The sequence below is a fragment of the Vulpes lagopus genome, chromosome 7, assembly GCF_018345385.1.
Source record: "Vulpes lagopus strain Blue_001 chromosome 7, ASM1834538v1, whole genome shotgun sequence".
NCBI classification, from domain to species: Eukaryota; Metazoa; Chordata; class Mammalia; order Carnivora; family Canidae; genus Vulpes; species Vulpes lagopus.
The window spans coordinates 24,916,159-24,932,671 of NC_054830.1; the positions used below are offsets into that span (position 1 = coordinate 24,916,159).

The 16,513-nt window shown below is 42.9% G+C and overlaps 1 protein-coding gene across 2 annotated transcripts in view; it reads right to left on the reverse strand.

Moving 5' to 3' along the window:
- IL17RD (interleukin 17 receptor D) overlaps positions 1–16,513 on the reverse strand; it is a 67,331-nt gene that overhangs the window by 16,368 nt on the left and 34,450 nt on the right. For both annotated transcript variants that reach the window (XM_041764057.1, XM_041764056.1), the window contains exons 2-5: positions 10,552–10,609; positions 5,336–5,461; positions 1,765–1,883; positions 1,162–1,282 (exon numbers count right to left, since the gene is read on the reverse strand). In XM_041764057.1, coding sequence (XP_041619991.1) covers positions 1,162–1,282; positions 1,765–1,883; positions 5,336–5,461; positions 10,552–10,609 — 424 coding nt within the window. The remainder of the gene's footprint in view (positions 1–1,161; positions 1,283–1,764; positions 1,884–5,335; positions 5,462–10,551; positions 10,610–16,513) is intronic.

Sequence of the window (16,513 nt, forward strand, 5' to 3'; positions counted from 1 at the left end):
GAGTCAGCCTTCTGGGTTCAAATCCCAGCTCCCACCAGGCTCTTTAACCTCTGGGTGTGTGATTCCACATCTAATAAGTAGAGATGGGAGGATTAAATTCTTTGAAGGGTGGAGATGGGGGTAAACTGAGTCAGTATTTAGAAAGCATTTAGAACAGGGCCTGACACACAGATGTTAAACAAATTAACTTTCTAGAAAGAGGCAGTCTCAGGGTTACTGATTAGCTGTCTTAATGGAATCCTGAAAATGGGCATTCACAAAAGCCACCTTCCTTTTTTTCAAAAAAATTTTTTTTTTATTTTTATTTATTTATGATAGTCACAGAGAGAGAGAGAGAGAGAGAGGCAGAGACACAGGCAGAGGGAGAAGCAGGCTCCATGCACCGGGAGCCCGACGTGGGATTCGATCCCAGCTCTCCAGGATCGCGCCCTGGGCCAAAGGCAGGCGCTAAACCGCTGCGCCACCCAGGGATCCCAAAAGCCACCTTCCTGATGACAGGTTAAAAAAGATGGAATTATTTCATGCTGTACTCTTTGTGTCCAAAATCAACTAATACTTTTTAGTCTTGCTTTTTCTTTTTTTCCAAGTAGGTTTGTGTGTGTGTGTGTGTGTGTTTCCCCCAAGTAGTTTTAATATATGGATATCTTGGAATGCCTGGGTGCTCAGCGGTTGAGCATTTGCCTTCAGCTCGGGGCGTGATTCTGGAGTTCTGGAATCAAGTCCCACATCAGGCTCCCTATGGGGAGCCTGCTTCTCTCTCTGCCTATGTCTCTGCCTTCTCTCTGTGTCTTTCATGAATAAATAAACAAAATCTTTAAAACATATATATATATATATATTTTAAAGATTTATAAAATCTTTAAAATACATACATACATATAAAGATATATGTATGTATCTTACAGCAGCTGCACGCCCCCCTCCAAAAAAAAGTCAAACATCACATCTATTCTTGAATAAGTTGCCAATGGGTATCTCTAGCTGGGTGAACTCTGCCTAGGCCAAATCTTAATTCTAAGAATTGCTTTTCTGGATGCTTTTCTCCTCAACCATGCTGATTTCATACCAGTATTAGGTGGGCTCTTGAATATATTTCTTTGAAAAGTCCTTAGAATCAGGAGCAATCTCATCATGGGAAGCAGGCAAGCAGGGCATACTCACCACGGGTTCTGAAGAAGAAAGGGTGGTAATTGCTTTCATTTTTAATGGAAGGAAAGGGGACAATCTTCACAAAGTAATCCGTTTCAAATTTCATATTCAGGAAAGGTTGAGATTCCATTCCCTAAAAGGGAATAAAAACAGACATGATACCATGAAGAAATTACCCACCCCTCCGCCTACACACAAGACCTTCAGACCTCCCTGACAGTCACCCAGACACTCTTCCAGATCTGGGGTCTACTTTCTGGACCATGTTCAACTGAAATAAAGATCAGCAATGCTGCCTGTCCTTTAGCAAGGCAGCCATGGCTGCTTAATACGGAACCTCAAAGCTTTTGGGGAAGAGCTCACACATTCTTAAGAGCACAAAGCCACCTTCCAGGACATGTAACCTGAGAGGTGTGTTTACCAGCGAGATGTGCTGGAGGGTTTCTCTGGGTGTGGAGCAGGCTTAGGGTGTTGCCAAGCTATTTCTTGCCCACCTTGGCAGGAGGGGTGGACCCCACTGCCCCCCTTCTCTGGTTTCACAGGCATTCAATAGACCATTCAGACCCCCAGAACAGTGGCATGTCTTCAGGAACACATTCTCTGCGTGTGACTTACAGTTCTTTTGAAGCTACTGTTGAGCTGCTTTGGGTCCTTTAGAATCAGTTGTTGGCACCGTCTTCCCTCCGACTTCAGCTCCTCCAGTATTACTCGAAATCCTTTTAGGAATTCGATGCCTAAGCAAAGCAGAATGCTTTTATTAAAAGCGGACCTAATTACCTTTGAACACACTTTCCTTCCTCCAAGATTACCGTCCTTTCCACCTACACAACAGACTTAAAGGAATTCTAACTTTGGCCAGAATATCCAAGTTTTGCAGAAAGGGAAAAAACCACATGCCCTGCATTCCTCTAGTACAGGCCAGGTGATTTCCTCTGTCCCATCATGACTAATTAATTACCTCTAATCCAGCCAGCCATTTCACAAATGTCCATTGCCTCTGTGACATTAGGGTTCAAACACTCAGGCTCAAGTCACAATTGATCCTAAATGTCTACAGTGTAATATATAATTTCTAGGTCATCAGACAGGGTGTATTTAGCTGATGATAATTCCCAATGCTGACGAGGGACTCCCCCCAAACCATGTTTCCGCTTTAAGTTTTCATCCTGTATTTGCTGGCATGGTTCACTGAGTAATGCACAAAATTCCTAACAAAGTGTGTGTCTGCACCCAAGGGGTTCCTAGGCTTGAGATTAAATAGTTTAGAATGTCTATGTGATTTACAAAGCAGTTCTTGCTCTAATCAGGCCTGAAAGGCAGACACCCAAGGGCTGCCCAGTGTGTGCTCTTCATACAGTCCTCAGAAGCCCTGAGACGCCCACAGCGCTGCTGAAAGGCACTGGCCCAGCCTCCTGCCACCTGAGGATTAAGCTCTGCTGATCACAAGAGCCAGTACCAGTGCTCTGCATCCCATGGAAACTGGAACGGTCCAACTGCAGCTGCAGATCCCCAAAGTCGGCCTCAATTGGCGCGATATCGATTTCACATTCTTTCTGAACACTACAGGAGGAGACAATTTCAACCCCTTCCCTCACAGGGCAAACGTAATGACATAGGATGCAATTAACCAGGTGGGAAAATTATTGATGGCAAAGGACAGGGGAATCTTTTTTGAACAGGTTCTCCAATTCTATCATTATTTGATGAAGAACACGTATTTTATGGTGAGTAGGGCAAAGGAGTTACAATTAGAGCTTCAGATTTTCAGGGGTCATGGTATAGAATGTGCAGGTACCTACTCAGCCACATTACATCTTAAGTACAAAGCCTCCTGTGGGGGTGAGAGCCAGCTGACCCACAGCCTAAGATTCAGATATGCTAACAAGATCCAAGGTCTTAGACCAACAACGAGTTAGCAGATCTCACAGGAATTTGCCTTTTGAGATTTTAAAAAAAAAAAAAAGAGTGAACAAATCCTCATTATTTATACGAAGATTTAATTCATGCCATGTCCCCAGAGCTCCTGTTTAACAAAAGCTGGGTGATTAATACGATTCAAGACTGTACATTTCACAATTTCATAAAAATTTATCAGCTGAGATGGGAGCAGGTGGTTCTAGTCCTTATTTGTAAAAGACCGGCTTAAAAAAACACGATGCCAAGCCTGGGGGGAGGGGAGGGTGGTGGGAAGAAGCAGCAAATGTAAATCTTCTATCATAGTAACACCTTTATCACAATACTCGGAATGCCTTATAGTTACATGTTTAGCAACTTTATGGAGCAGCTTCCAATGAAGGAACTTATTTGCTCCTTTCCATCATTTAAAACTCATGAGTCCTCCCAACATCCATGGGAGGAAGATATAATCCCCATTTTATAGATGAGGAAACAGGCATAGAGACACTGAACAATCTGCCCAGGATTACACAGAAATTAAACAGCAGGTGTGGGATTCAAACCCAAGAGTGTCTGGCTCTAAACTGGTGTTCTTAACCCATATGCTCTTCTGTCTTCCAAGGGTTTTCCCTGATAGAATCTCAAAGAATTTCATAGAAACAGAACCTGTCCACCCACAAATCACCTTGCAGGAAGAGCACTACATTCTGCCCTCACTGCTCCATCTGTTAGTTTTCCAACCACACACTCACATCCCTTACTTTCATTCTAAAGGAGCCTGCAATTTGTCAGGCCAACCCCTCAACTGTATAGCCTTACATGGAATGACCACTTCCCGTTTATCCACAGAGAATGTTTTTATCTTTAAATGTTAAGATAATGTTATTTTTGGAAAACCCATTGCGTTCAGACCCAGCAGTATTTACAAGGATAAGTGAGTCAGGCCCATGTGTCTGATCTATCCTCCCTCATTCTGCACTCACCTCTCCTGCAGTCTGATTTTTCTGAGATTTATCCTGTTCAGATTAAGAAATCCAGGCTTTTATTTTACTTTTCCCTTGGCTATTTTTTTTTTAATTCTAAGATTCGATGGCAATGTCAAAGAGCAGGTTGAGGACCAGATTCTGATGATGGTAACAGTAGCCACTAGTATGAGGGTTTTTTTCCACTTTTTTTTCTTAAAGGTTTTTATTTTTAAGTAATCTCTACATCCAACGTGGGGCTTGAATTTATAACCCCGAGATCAAGATTGACATGCTTTACCAACTGAGCTGGCCAGGTGCCCCAACAGCCACTGTGTTTTGAGAGCTCTTTCTAGGGGTAGCTGGCTGGTCCAGTCGGTGGAGCATGCAACTCTTGATCTCAAGGTTGCGAGTTCAAGCCCCATGTTGGGTATACAGATTACTTAAATAAAAACTTAAAAAAAAAAAAGCTCTTTCTAGAAATATACTGCATGTGTGTGTCTGGAAATCTTACAATAAACCAAGAGGCAGTCATCTGCACATTACAGATGGGGAAGCATTACAGATGTGGAAGCGGGGCTTGGCAAGGGTTAGAGGGCTCTTGTAAACACAGAATCTGGGTTCACACCCAGGCACATCTGAACAAATGGGCCCTGCCCACATCCCACATCCAACTATCGCATCCTCTCTGATATATCAGCAACTCATTATTAAAGGGGATAAGCAGACTCTGCCCTAACCTGAATCTGGCCAAATAACATGGGTTTGTTTTTTTCTGTTTTTTTTTTTTTTTTCTCTTCTGTTCCTTCATTTTGGTTTTTCTCAGCCCACATAGTTTAAATAAATTCAGTTTGTTGCCAACATTTAAGAATTGATTTTATGGGTTTTTATGAAAACTAGAATATTCCTGAAAACTCACAACATATGCCAGTGCTGTGCCTGGATATCCATATGGGCACAGAGATGGCCAATGCTGGATACTGAGGCCATTACAGCCTCAGACAGGTCACCTGTTCCCCAACTACTGCTGAGACCCAGAGGTGAAGGCTTCAGTGTGATTTATCACCATACACCATTATTTTGCAAACCCACATCTCTCTCAGTAACAGCCAAAGGACTCAAAGATGAGCCATAGGCATAGTATCAAGCTCTGTGCATGCCCAGCAAGTATATGCAACAAAGCAAGAAGTGTATCTGGGCCCAAGCACACAGCACACCTACACTTATGTCAAGACCTGCCTGGCCCCTGGAGGTTGCCACAATGGGACCGCTGCGTTCTTCACTACCCACACCAAGGCCACATGGTAGACTCCATCTTGACCACTTACCGAGAGCCCCTGGGGACCAAAGAATGGTGACCGCCACTTGGTCGTGGCAAGCATACTGACTGATGGTGATGTTCTGGGCATCAGCAATCACATGCTTCCCCACTGGATTCAAGTAAGTGGTGCAGTCTAGAGAGTCAGGAGAACAAAGAACAGTTAGATTAAAACATTTACTTTTCCATGTCCAGGTTCATTCTTCTCAAATTACACAGGGCTGCTGTCTGGAGGTGGCCAAATCCATTCTGTCTCAAGACGTGTACTGCACAAGCCCAAATAGGACATCAAAGTTTGACTGTTTGGAAAACTAAGATACTGCAGAAGGATTTATTTATGGCACCAGTACCATTACCTGCCCTTCAAGTTAAATTCTAGGACAGCATGAGGAGGATCACATACAGTGTGACTGTATATACAGTTTGACTGGCAAAAGTTAATCTGGCATTAACTTTTTTACTATTATGATACTTTACCTAAATCAATAATTATTTACATCAATTCAACAGGTTTCAGCATTAGAGTGATTTGAAACAAATGGCTAAATAGTCTGGGGCTTGCTTTTAGAAGAAATTTGGAGGCAACGTGAACAGGGAAAGGAAGCAGTATGAGGATGGGACTCATGAAGGAGTACCTCACAGCAAGACTATTAAACAATCCAATTAGTACCTGCAACAGTACTGACTTTGTGACAAGCAAAGTACCTTCAACGTTAACAAGCATCTCAAAGGTAAAACTTCTGTTCCCAAACACTATGTGTTAGCAAAGACACCCACAATGCCCACCAAATTCAAAGAGCTCCACACTGCTCATAAAATGAAGACCAATTCTCTGATATTGTCTGAGAACATTATTTACTGCCAGCTGTCAATGCAGCCATGACCATGTGAGCAGCTATGATACCTGGTATCTCTAAAGATACCTTCAAAGTCTACAGGATTCTAAATAGCTGCCAGAAGCTTCCAGCCATACTCAGAATGGAACTCCAGAGAATGGCTGTGAGCTCTTCTGGCCATTCATACAGGGAGAAACACCAGCTACCCCTGGTAAAAACCAACTCAAAATTCTTACACTGCTTCATCTCCATTTCTTTCTCAATGGTTAAAATTGAAAACTCTCATTGGACTCTGCTGCAAAAAGTCCTCAGTTCCATCAACTATCCAAACTACTCATTATCCCTCTGAAGTCATGGTGTTTTTCTTTGAGGTGAAACAGGGGGATTTTCAGGCTCAATGAGTCTGTTGCACTCCCCCTGCCCCTGCTGTATGCCACACCTTTCCCAAAATTTTAAAAAAGATTTTATTTATTTGAGAGAGAGTGTGTGTGTGAGAGAGAGAGCATGGAGGGGGTGGGGGGTGAAGGCAGAGAGAGAAGAAGAGGAAGCAGCAGGCTCTCCACTGAGCAGAGAACCTGACACGGGGCTCAATCCCAGGACCGGAGATCATGATCTAGGCTGAAGGCAGATGCTCAACCAAATAAGCCACCCAGATGCCCCCACATTTCCCACTTTTATGACTAAAAACATTCCTTGGATATTTGAAAATTATAAAAGAACATAAGAAAAGTGTAGAAGTCATCCATGCCCTCCCACCACACAAAGGTAACTACTATCAACTTCTAAGAAACATCCTTCCAAGCCTTTTAATATGCACATAATATTCCTCCTTTTTAAATTTCTTACTAAATTTCAACACACATATGCACTACAACGCACCCTCTCTCATTTTGCTAACTCCTAGCTCCTACATTGCTTTGGATCCTGCTCTCTTACCTCACAGCACTAAGTGGACCCCTTTCTGTAAACTCCATCTGTTTAAAAAGCAGCCACCTCAACATTTCAATATTACTTCTTTTGAAAAGATGTTAATAATTAATAAAACCAAATTCTACTCTAATGAAAATTGACACTCGAAGCATTTAACATGTGTTCTCTGGGTGCAGAAGAGAATTTTAGGATAGAAAAAAAAATTTTTAAACATGTGGTTTAACACCCATATTGTACAAATAAGGAAACGTTTTGCAGTTAAGGGACCAGCTGGGTAGCTTTGGATTCCACTGCTGACCAGACCAGGGTCAGGACAGAAAGCAGCCTTGGATGGATAGCCATCCCTATCCTCAGCACAGAGATTATTACTACAGTAAGTTCTGAATTGGAGACAGCCTGCAAAAAAAAAAAAATCCTGGCTGAAACTAGCTTCCCAATATTTAAAAAAAAAAAAAAAAAAGACAAAATCCCATCACACTTGTCAAGTTCAAACTTTTTTTTTTTTTTTTTTAAGATTTATTTATTTGTTTGAGAGAGAGCTCAAGCAGCAGGGAGGGACAGAGGAAGAGGGAGAAGCAGACTCCTTGCTAAGCAGGGAGTCCAACATGGGGCTTGATCTCAGGACCTTGAGACCATGACCTGAGCTAAAGTCAGATGCTTACCGGACTGGGCCAGCCAGGCTCCCCAAGTTCAAACATTTTCATTTATTGAAACCTCTGACTTAAACAGCTTTTAGGAAAAGATGCAAGAACAAGAGTAAATCATGTTGTTTTTTTTTCCTTTGTTCATTCCTAACACCAAAATTAGCACTCTCCAGGTTTCTGTAAATATAATTATGCAAATATAAAGTCTAAGAATTAAGAAAATGTATTACAACCTACTCAGGCATTACCCCCTCAGAGCCTGAAGAAGAAATGAGAAATGTCACGTGAAAGGAGACATGGAGACCTGTGAAATTAGCTTTTGACTTAATGGCAAGACATTTTCTTTCTTCATAACATCAAAGGAGTAGAAAAATAAGATTTTGTAGTTTCATGCTTTTGGTGAAAACTTGGTAATTGGTTCTTAGCTATTTCAAACAGAACTAGTAACCAGTCAACTGAGCAATAACAGAAACTTCCTTGTGGAAGAGAGAAAGAAATATCTTTTCAATGGAAAACAATGAATAAATTTTTATACAAACCTGGATCCAATTATTAGCAACTCTAACATTTTGGATTCTGGTTACCAAAAAATTATGCCCAAATGACATTCTGCCAAAATGCAACCGAGCTTCAGATGTCTCGGGAGTCAATTCGAGTTGCGAATTAAATTCTAATTAAATGCTGAAGAATAAGAAAGAAAATGACTAAGAGGCAGGCATCAAGCACATGGGCCAAATATTTAGTCCCATGAAGAAAACAATAAGATACTTTTAAGTTTTACAGGTACAGATTCCCTTTCACAAAACCCCATATTAAATTAGAGCTACAAATACTTGTTTGCAGCTGACCAGAAAATTTTGAACTCTTGAATGTAATACAAGATCTGCCAGGACCAAGAGCATATATTAGAAATTAACTTTGTAGCTCAAAGAGAGATCTCTTACACATGTCTTCACTTAGCTGAATTAAGTATCATGGACTTGCAAATCTTTCATTAGCATTATAACATTTACCCAGAGCATAAACACACCACTAACATGAAATATCTGTTTCAAATAGAAGTCCTCATTGGTTAACTTAAAGTACTCACGTCAGCAACTGTGGACATAAATTGGACACACATATTTGTATCTTAAAATTGTTAGATTGTATACACAACCTCAAAAATCTTGCTTTAGCAATGATCATTTCAGAAGCCTCACTGTGACCCACACCCATTACTTACATGGATTCATAATCTTCTCCAAGAGATGAATCAAATGTCAGGAGTTACTAAACAGGAGTCAAGCTCCCTCTTGTTAACATTTTTACGTATAAATTATGGTTCATAAGGCTAAAATGCTCACAATTCTATGTAATTACCTTCTTAAGCATGAAAGCAGCTGCTGAGGGGGATTCTGTATGCTCAGTCAGAAAAAAGCACCCCACCCTGCCCTTAGGAAACGATTCAGCCAGACAAAGCCACACTTCCTCGAGAGAAAGGGCCAAAAAGATGCTGTATTCCAATTCCAGTTGGAATGACTGCTAATATTGGCAGATATCAATTACTGAGTGCACATCACAGGCCAACTAAGTTGAGCAGTTAAAAGCATTGCCTCATTTAAGCCTCAACATGATGCTGAGGAAGAAACTAATCTTTATTTTACAGGACATGTAAGCTGAGGCTTATAGAAGTCAAGTCTCCTGCCACGGCTCACAGCGGACAGGTAGGGCACTACAGTTGAAACCCAGGCCCAAGTCGGAGATGGCCAACTGGAGATCCCCTGGGCCAATCTGGGACACAGACACACATTCACTGGGCCCACTCTGTGCTTGTGAACATTTTTTTTTAATTTATTTATTTGACTTTATTTATTTGGGCACCTGGGTGGCTCAGTGGTTGAGCATCTGCCTTTGGCTCAGGTCATGATCCTGAGGTGGTGGGATCAAGTCCCACATTGGGCTTCCCTCAGGGAAATAAAATATAATTTTATTTATAAATAAATAGAAATCTTAAAAAAAGATTTTATTTATAAATAAATAGAAATCTTTTAAAAAGATTTTATTTACAAATAAATAAAAATCTTTAAAAAATTTTATTTTAAAATAAATTTATTTACTCATGAGACACAGAGAGAGAGGCAGAGACATAGGCAGAGAGAGAAGCAGGCTCCTCACAGGGAGCCTGATGTGGGACTTGATCCCCGGACTGGGATCATGCCCTGAGCTGAAGGCAGATGCTCAACCGCTGAGCCACCCAGGCATCTCACTTGTGAACATTTTAAGATAGATGCCAATATTTAAAAAAACATTTAGTCAAAGAAAAAAAGCCAATTTCTCTTTCTTCCTTCAAAATCACATCTGGCTACCTCAGGGGGAACTCCTCAAGGCTACAATGAGCTGGAATGGAGAAGCCAGTGCTCCCTTCATACCCAGTTTGCCACAGTCCTTACCAAGTGCTGTCCAGTTTGCCACAGTCCCTACAGCTTCCTAGCATCCCTGCACTTGAGGAGCTTCACTCATTTGTCCCTTGTTGGGCCCCCTACAGGCATCTGCCTTTGTTCTTAAGGACATGGTAATGCCTTGAAGACCTGGGGGTAGGGGAGAGTCCTCCATACACAATTTCTCCCAACACTATAGAGGACTTGATCTGTTCAAGCTCCCACCTACTTGAGTGGCTTAATTAGACTGAGCCACTTTAGGTCTATTGACAAACCTGAGCTGGTTCAGAAAATTCTTCAACCCCAAGACCTGCAGTGTCCTTGATTAAACACAACTGTGTAAGATTTAGATCACAGAAAGGGCTCCATTCTTCAGCGGTGAAGCCAGTTACTTACTGTCATATCTGAAGGTGATGTTGTACAGTCCACTATTTCTGCTGGCCGGCCCCACTCCCTGTGGGAAAACAAGAGAACATGATGAGGAGAGAAGCCAATCTGCTTTTCCACCACAGATCCCCATAGAGTCCAAACGCACACAAGATTGCAAAGACTCGAGGTCATGCCAGTTGCCGAGCAATATCTACCACTCTTCCCATCCACTCTGTGTTCCTTCTCTGCCACTGGCTGCCAACCTCCCTCCAGCCCGGGAGATTCCTAAGTGCCAGGTCAAGAGCATCATGATCACTCACTTCCCCTAAGACAATAGGAGCATGCTGTTCTGTGTTTGGGGGTTAAATAATAATTCATTAACAGTAAAATTGGGAGAGAGACCATGAGCTGCCAGCTGGAGCCCTTCCAGTTGGATCTGCTTTGAGCACTGATTGGTTGTAAAATTCGCCTACCAGACACTCTCGTCCAAAAGCTCTATTAAGCCACGACAGATAGGCAATTCCTCAAGTCTAAGGAAACAGGTTTCTCATTCCAAGACCGGGAATGAGTGTGGGAATAAGCCATTACTTTTAATGAGAAAATTCTTCACTACATCTATACCTATGCTTGGAATATATAGGGTGGGTCATAAAAGAAAAAGAAAAAAAAGACTTTAAAAGGGCTAACTCTAACTCTTGGTGATGTGGCCGTTAGCCATCTGCACTCTTAATAGCAGGGATAACAACCCTGCCAGACTCCCCACTTTAATTACAGCATCCACAGAGGGAGCACCGGAATCCTCCCATTGCCCCACCTTTTTCCAACCCACCACTTAGCCATCATGGGAATGAGCAGCTACAGATCTGCGGACTCTGGTTTAACCGTTTCTGTAATAATCTGCAAATGTGCCATTCAGCATTAATTGCAGAATTCTCCAAAAAAAACCCAGTGAATTCTGAAATGCTAAATGATGGGAAAATATTCTAACCACACAGCTAAAGTTTCCATTCAACAAAGGGGATGCTGGGGATAACCATATGCTGGTAGCCTGGTATTTAATGGGTAATTGTCACACCGAGACACAATGTGCAGAACATTTCTGATGGAGCCCAGGGTCTCAAGGCCACAACCCCATCACATTCATATGCTGGAGGCATGTTCACGCTTCTTATCCTGAAGCCAGGCATGCTCACTGAAACTGTATCCCTGAGCTCAGATAAACCTTAGGAAAGCACAGCTGTGCAGAAAGGGATGTGCATGCACATACGGGTGCATTTACACACTCATAACAGAATTCTAATTCAAGTGAGAAAAACAACAACAGGAATCTAAATCAACAGAGTACACTAGCCCATTATCTACTGGGGCTCCTCTTCTTCCTGATTCACCTTCCTTCTCCAGCTTTCCTGTTTCCATCCTCTCTTTCCCACATACATAAGAGTCTGGATTTCTTCCCCTGAGCTGAAATATTTTGGAAAGAGTTGTTTTCTTATTAAAATCCAAAATGCCTCTTTAATTCCTTATGGCCTCTAGTGTGCCACTAGAGGATGCCCAGCTTCCAGATGGCCAAAACCAGAGTAACACAACCAAGCAGGAAACAATGCAATCCCCACCACAACCCCTAGAAATGCCCCAAACACCCAAACCACACCCTAACTCATCTCCTCCCTTACAAAGCCCCAGGATATATAATCACTCACCATCTCTTATGAGCCAGACATTATGCTAGGTACATAGCCTAGCAAACAACCACAGTCCCTGTCCTCAGGAGCAAAGTAACTCATTCCTTCAAAGAGACTAATTGGCACATGGATCATATGCAAAGGACACAGACCAATTTCTTTCTTTCTTTTTTTTAAAAGATTTTATTTATTTATTCATGAGAGACACAGAGAGAGAGGCAGAGACATAGACAGAGGGAGAAGTAGGCTCCTCGCAGGAAGCCTAATGCAGGACTCGATCCCCAGACCCAGGATCATGCCCTGAGCTGAAGGTAGATGCTCAACCACTGAGCTGCTCAGATGTCCTGACATAGACCAATTTCAAATCACACCCTGACCCTCCAAGAACCCTCAGTGTGACATACAAAGTATATGCAGCTAGAAGTGAAGAGCTAGCATCAAATAAGCATATAGTGTATGAATGCCACAGGCAGCACCTCACAGAGGATGACTCAAGGGTGAGTGAGGACAGCATACACCAGAAGCTTGAAGGAAGAGAGAGGAAATGGGAGCATCATGGGAGGGAAACAAAAATGCAAGGGAGCCAAGGTAAGTACCTCAATCCTTCCATCCTCCTGCTGGTGACCATGGGCAAACCACTTTGCGCCATTGGGTCCGAGCCTCCTCAACTATTTTCCTAAAAATATAATTCGTGTGACTTTCCCCTGGGAAAGGGGTTTAAGAAGGACCACATGAAGCCATGTAGAGGAAGTGCTTTTCAAAAAGAAATGCATTTCATTGAATAGCACGTTCTCAGGTATGAAGGACTCTAATGACCAGTCAAGACCAGTCATCCTACCTTGTAGGACTGTCAGCTTTTCACTTTGTTCTTGTTCTCCCCATATTTCTATGACAGCATATTTTTCTTTTAAAGATTTTTAAGCAACCTCTACATCCCAGGTGGGGCTCGAACTTACAATCCCAAGATCAAGAGTCACATGCTCTACCGACTGAGCCAGCCAGGCACCCCTATTGCAGCATGTTTTTAACAGGTATTTATTGGGCACTTGCAATGAGTAAAGTATTGTGGAAAGAAGCCCAACTTTGTGGAAAGAAGCCCAACGTAGTGAGATGTGCTATATCCTGCAGACAAGAACTTAATCCCTCCAAATAAGGGATGTGCTATATGCAGAGCTGTTCAGAAGGGGGCCCAGTGAGCTGGCCTCAAAGAACAGTGAGGTTTGAAGACAGCATCGGTTTACTACTTACAGAGCATTCCACCTTGACCCAAGCCCTGCAGGTCTAGGCACTTGGCCATCAACCAGACCTGGGTCCTAATCTCAAGGGGCTTTGACCACCTAGGTGATCTCATAATGTCTAAATCTATCCTCATTCCTCTGTTTCAAGCCCACCATCAGCTCCCTGTCCTTGTAGAACATTCCTGATGTGGCTTCTGCCTATCTTCTCAGCCACTTCTCTCCCTACCAGCCAGACTCTTCTAGGTACTCCATTACAGCTCAGCAGGTGTTCTGGAAGTGCTCCCAGAATGCCCTTCCCATCAGCCAGGTCCTGTTCCCTTCATGGGTTTCCCACTTTAGTCTAGCTCCATCATACTGTGTTCCTGACACACAGATCTACCTGCATACTCATTTGATGGAAGTATCATAATCCACCCTCCACAACTTGACCGGCATGACACTTCTGCCAATGTACATGCGAAATGGTAATTCTGATTCCACAAAAAATCAAGGCTGGTCCTTGAGCTCAGAGGCAACAGAGTACAGAGCTCAGTTCTATGGCAAGGACCAGCTTCTGTTTGTACTAGAAGACCTTTCATCTTGGAAGTTGTCCAGTGCATGTCTTCTCAGCACATGCATCAGACAGATGCTCCACCAGGCTATCTTCAGTTCACACCCAAATAATGCTCCTGCTGCTCCAGAGCCCTCAGAAACCACATGAGAAATGGCATGCACAGGCTAGCCACAAAGCACTACTGTTTTCTTTATACTCCATGGTACACAGAGTAATACCCCCCATCCCCTCCCCAAAACACATCTACATCACAATTCCCAGAACCCAAGTTACTTTATATAGCAAAAAGGACTACATAGATGTGATTAAGTTTTAGGAACATGAGAAGGGGAGATTATTCTGGATTATCCTGATGAACCCAATGTAATCACAACGGTTCTTATAAATGGGATACCAGAAGATCAGAGAAGGAGATATGACCACAGAAGTATAAGGCAGAGACACTGACATAGATTTAAAGATGCTACACTACTGGCTTTGAAGATGGAGCTCTAGAAGGGGCCAATAAGCCGAGGAATGTAGGCAGCCTCTAGATGCTGGAAAAGACAAAAAGCCATTTCTCCCCTAGAGCCTCCAGAAGGAGCCAGCCCTGCCAACACCTTGATTTTAGCCCCATGTAAGACTCACTGTTGAAATTCTGACTTCAACAACTAAAAGATAATGAATTTGTGCTTCCAGGAAAGGGCATCTCCAGGTATTATCTGTCTCAGTATCCAGACCTGATGGTTTCAGCAGACAGATGGACAGGGCAAGGAGACAGAGGCACTAACCACGAGACTAAGGAATGGTCTTGGTGGGAACTGGGTGACCCAGTACCCTCCATCTTCGGTGAGTGCTCAGGTTGGATCAGATGGGGAGACTCTGAACACAAAGTGACCAGGGTAGCCTCCTACTCTCTCATCCTCCCCCAGGCTTGCACCAGGATCCTGGGCCTGGCCCCTAATCAGCCTTTGATAAGTAGTGGTTTTCTGCCTGAATAAATGAATTCATGATGAAGCCAAGTAATGCACACAGAGAACCCAAGAGAACCTAGCTTCATGTGACAGGGTGATTTATGGGCCTGGAATCAGAGCTCACACTAAAAGGACATGGGTAAGCAATTTACAAAGCTGGTCAATGGCTTTGGAAGCTGTTTTTCAGTAAACAATTCTAAGCTTTTAGCTACTATACCCATTTTGATATTCAATGAGCTTACAAGTAAGAGTACTTGTTTGTTGCCTGTTACTTAAAATCTATAAATGTCAATGTTGTGGCCTCAGGGTATCACATTCTTAGTTAATCAACCTCCCCCATTTGCTGCCACTTAGGGCAGCTTTTAATTTGTTCCAATGCTAACTGCAAAGCAAGACCCAGGTGCCTGGGGCTCTGCTATGAACACTCTACAGTGAGTGGACTGAAGCAGCAAATGGGAACATAATGGAGAAAACATCTTTTACTCAGGAAAGGGGGAGGGGAGGATAATCCAAAGTACTCTAAAGAAATAAAATTCAAAATCCATACCATGTTCCACCCAGGCAAAGAAGCAAAGGCCTGGACACAAAGCCAACCACAGGGAGTGATCCCACACAAAGCAGCCAGCTCTGGAGACCAGCGGCCATCAGAGGGCCCATTTCCTGAGGGGCCTTTGGGGATTCTAAGTCCACTGAAGACACCAACTTCCCAGAGCAACGTTTCAAATCCAGCTCCAAACAGCTTAGCTGCCATTTTGGAAAAACGCATTTTGAAAAGAACTGTGCTAATTATAGTACCTCCCTTTCCAGGGGAAGGCAGGCCAAACAGTAAGGCCTAAACAAGACTGCTTTCAAATCAGTTAGGGAAGGACCTCTCAGAAAACTGGTAAAATTTTAGTGAACTGAGTTTGGGTGAAAATTTAAACAAGAGCATCCATCAGAGGGATGCCTGGGTGGCTCAGTGGTTGAGCGTCTGCCTTTGGCTCCCCGGATCCTGGGATTGATGTGTTCCTCACCAGGCTCCCTGCAGGGGGCCTGCCTCTCCCTCTGCCTATGTCTCTGCCTCTATCTCAGTGTCTCTCATGAATAAATAAATAAAATCTTAAAAAAAGCATCCATCAGAAAAAAACTGAGAGAATGGTTTTTAAAGGTACATTGAGCAACTACTTAAAAAACTAAGAGCAACTTATACTATTTTTCCTAACATTTCCTCCACTTTGGGTTTCCAGAGTGTCGATGATATTTAAAAGATAGCAGACAGCTCAGTGAGGCTTAAAATGCAAGACTGACATTTTTGCCTATCACTAGTGGACATGGTGAAGGCAAGAGGCAGAACAAGGGGTCAATTTAGTTTGCACAGGTTTGCTTCAGATGGTTTCATAAATGAAGTCAGATCCCACTTCAGTTCAAACCTTTAACAAAAAAACAGGGTGGGGGGGTGAGAGGGGATGGAAGAAGTCAGCAAAAAGCAGAGAAGCCCCAGGTGATGTAAGCTGAGGAGAATGCAGGCAAACCCAAAACACAAGGAAAATAAATCACAAAGCAAGCTTGGGTCTGGATCTATTC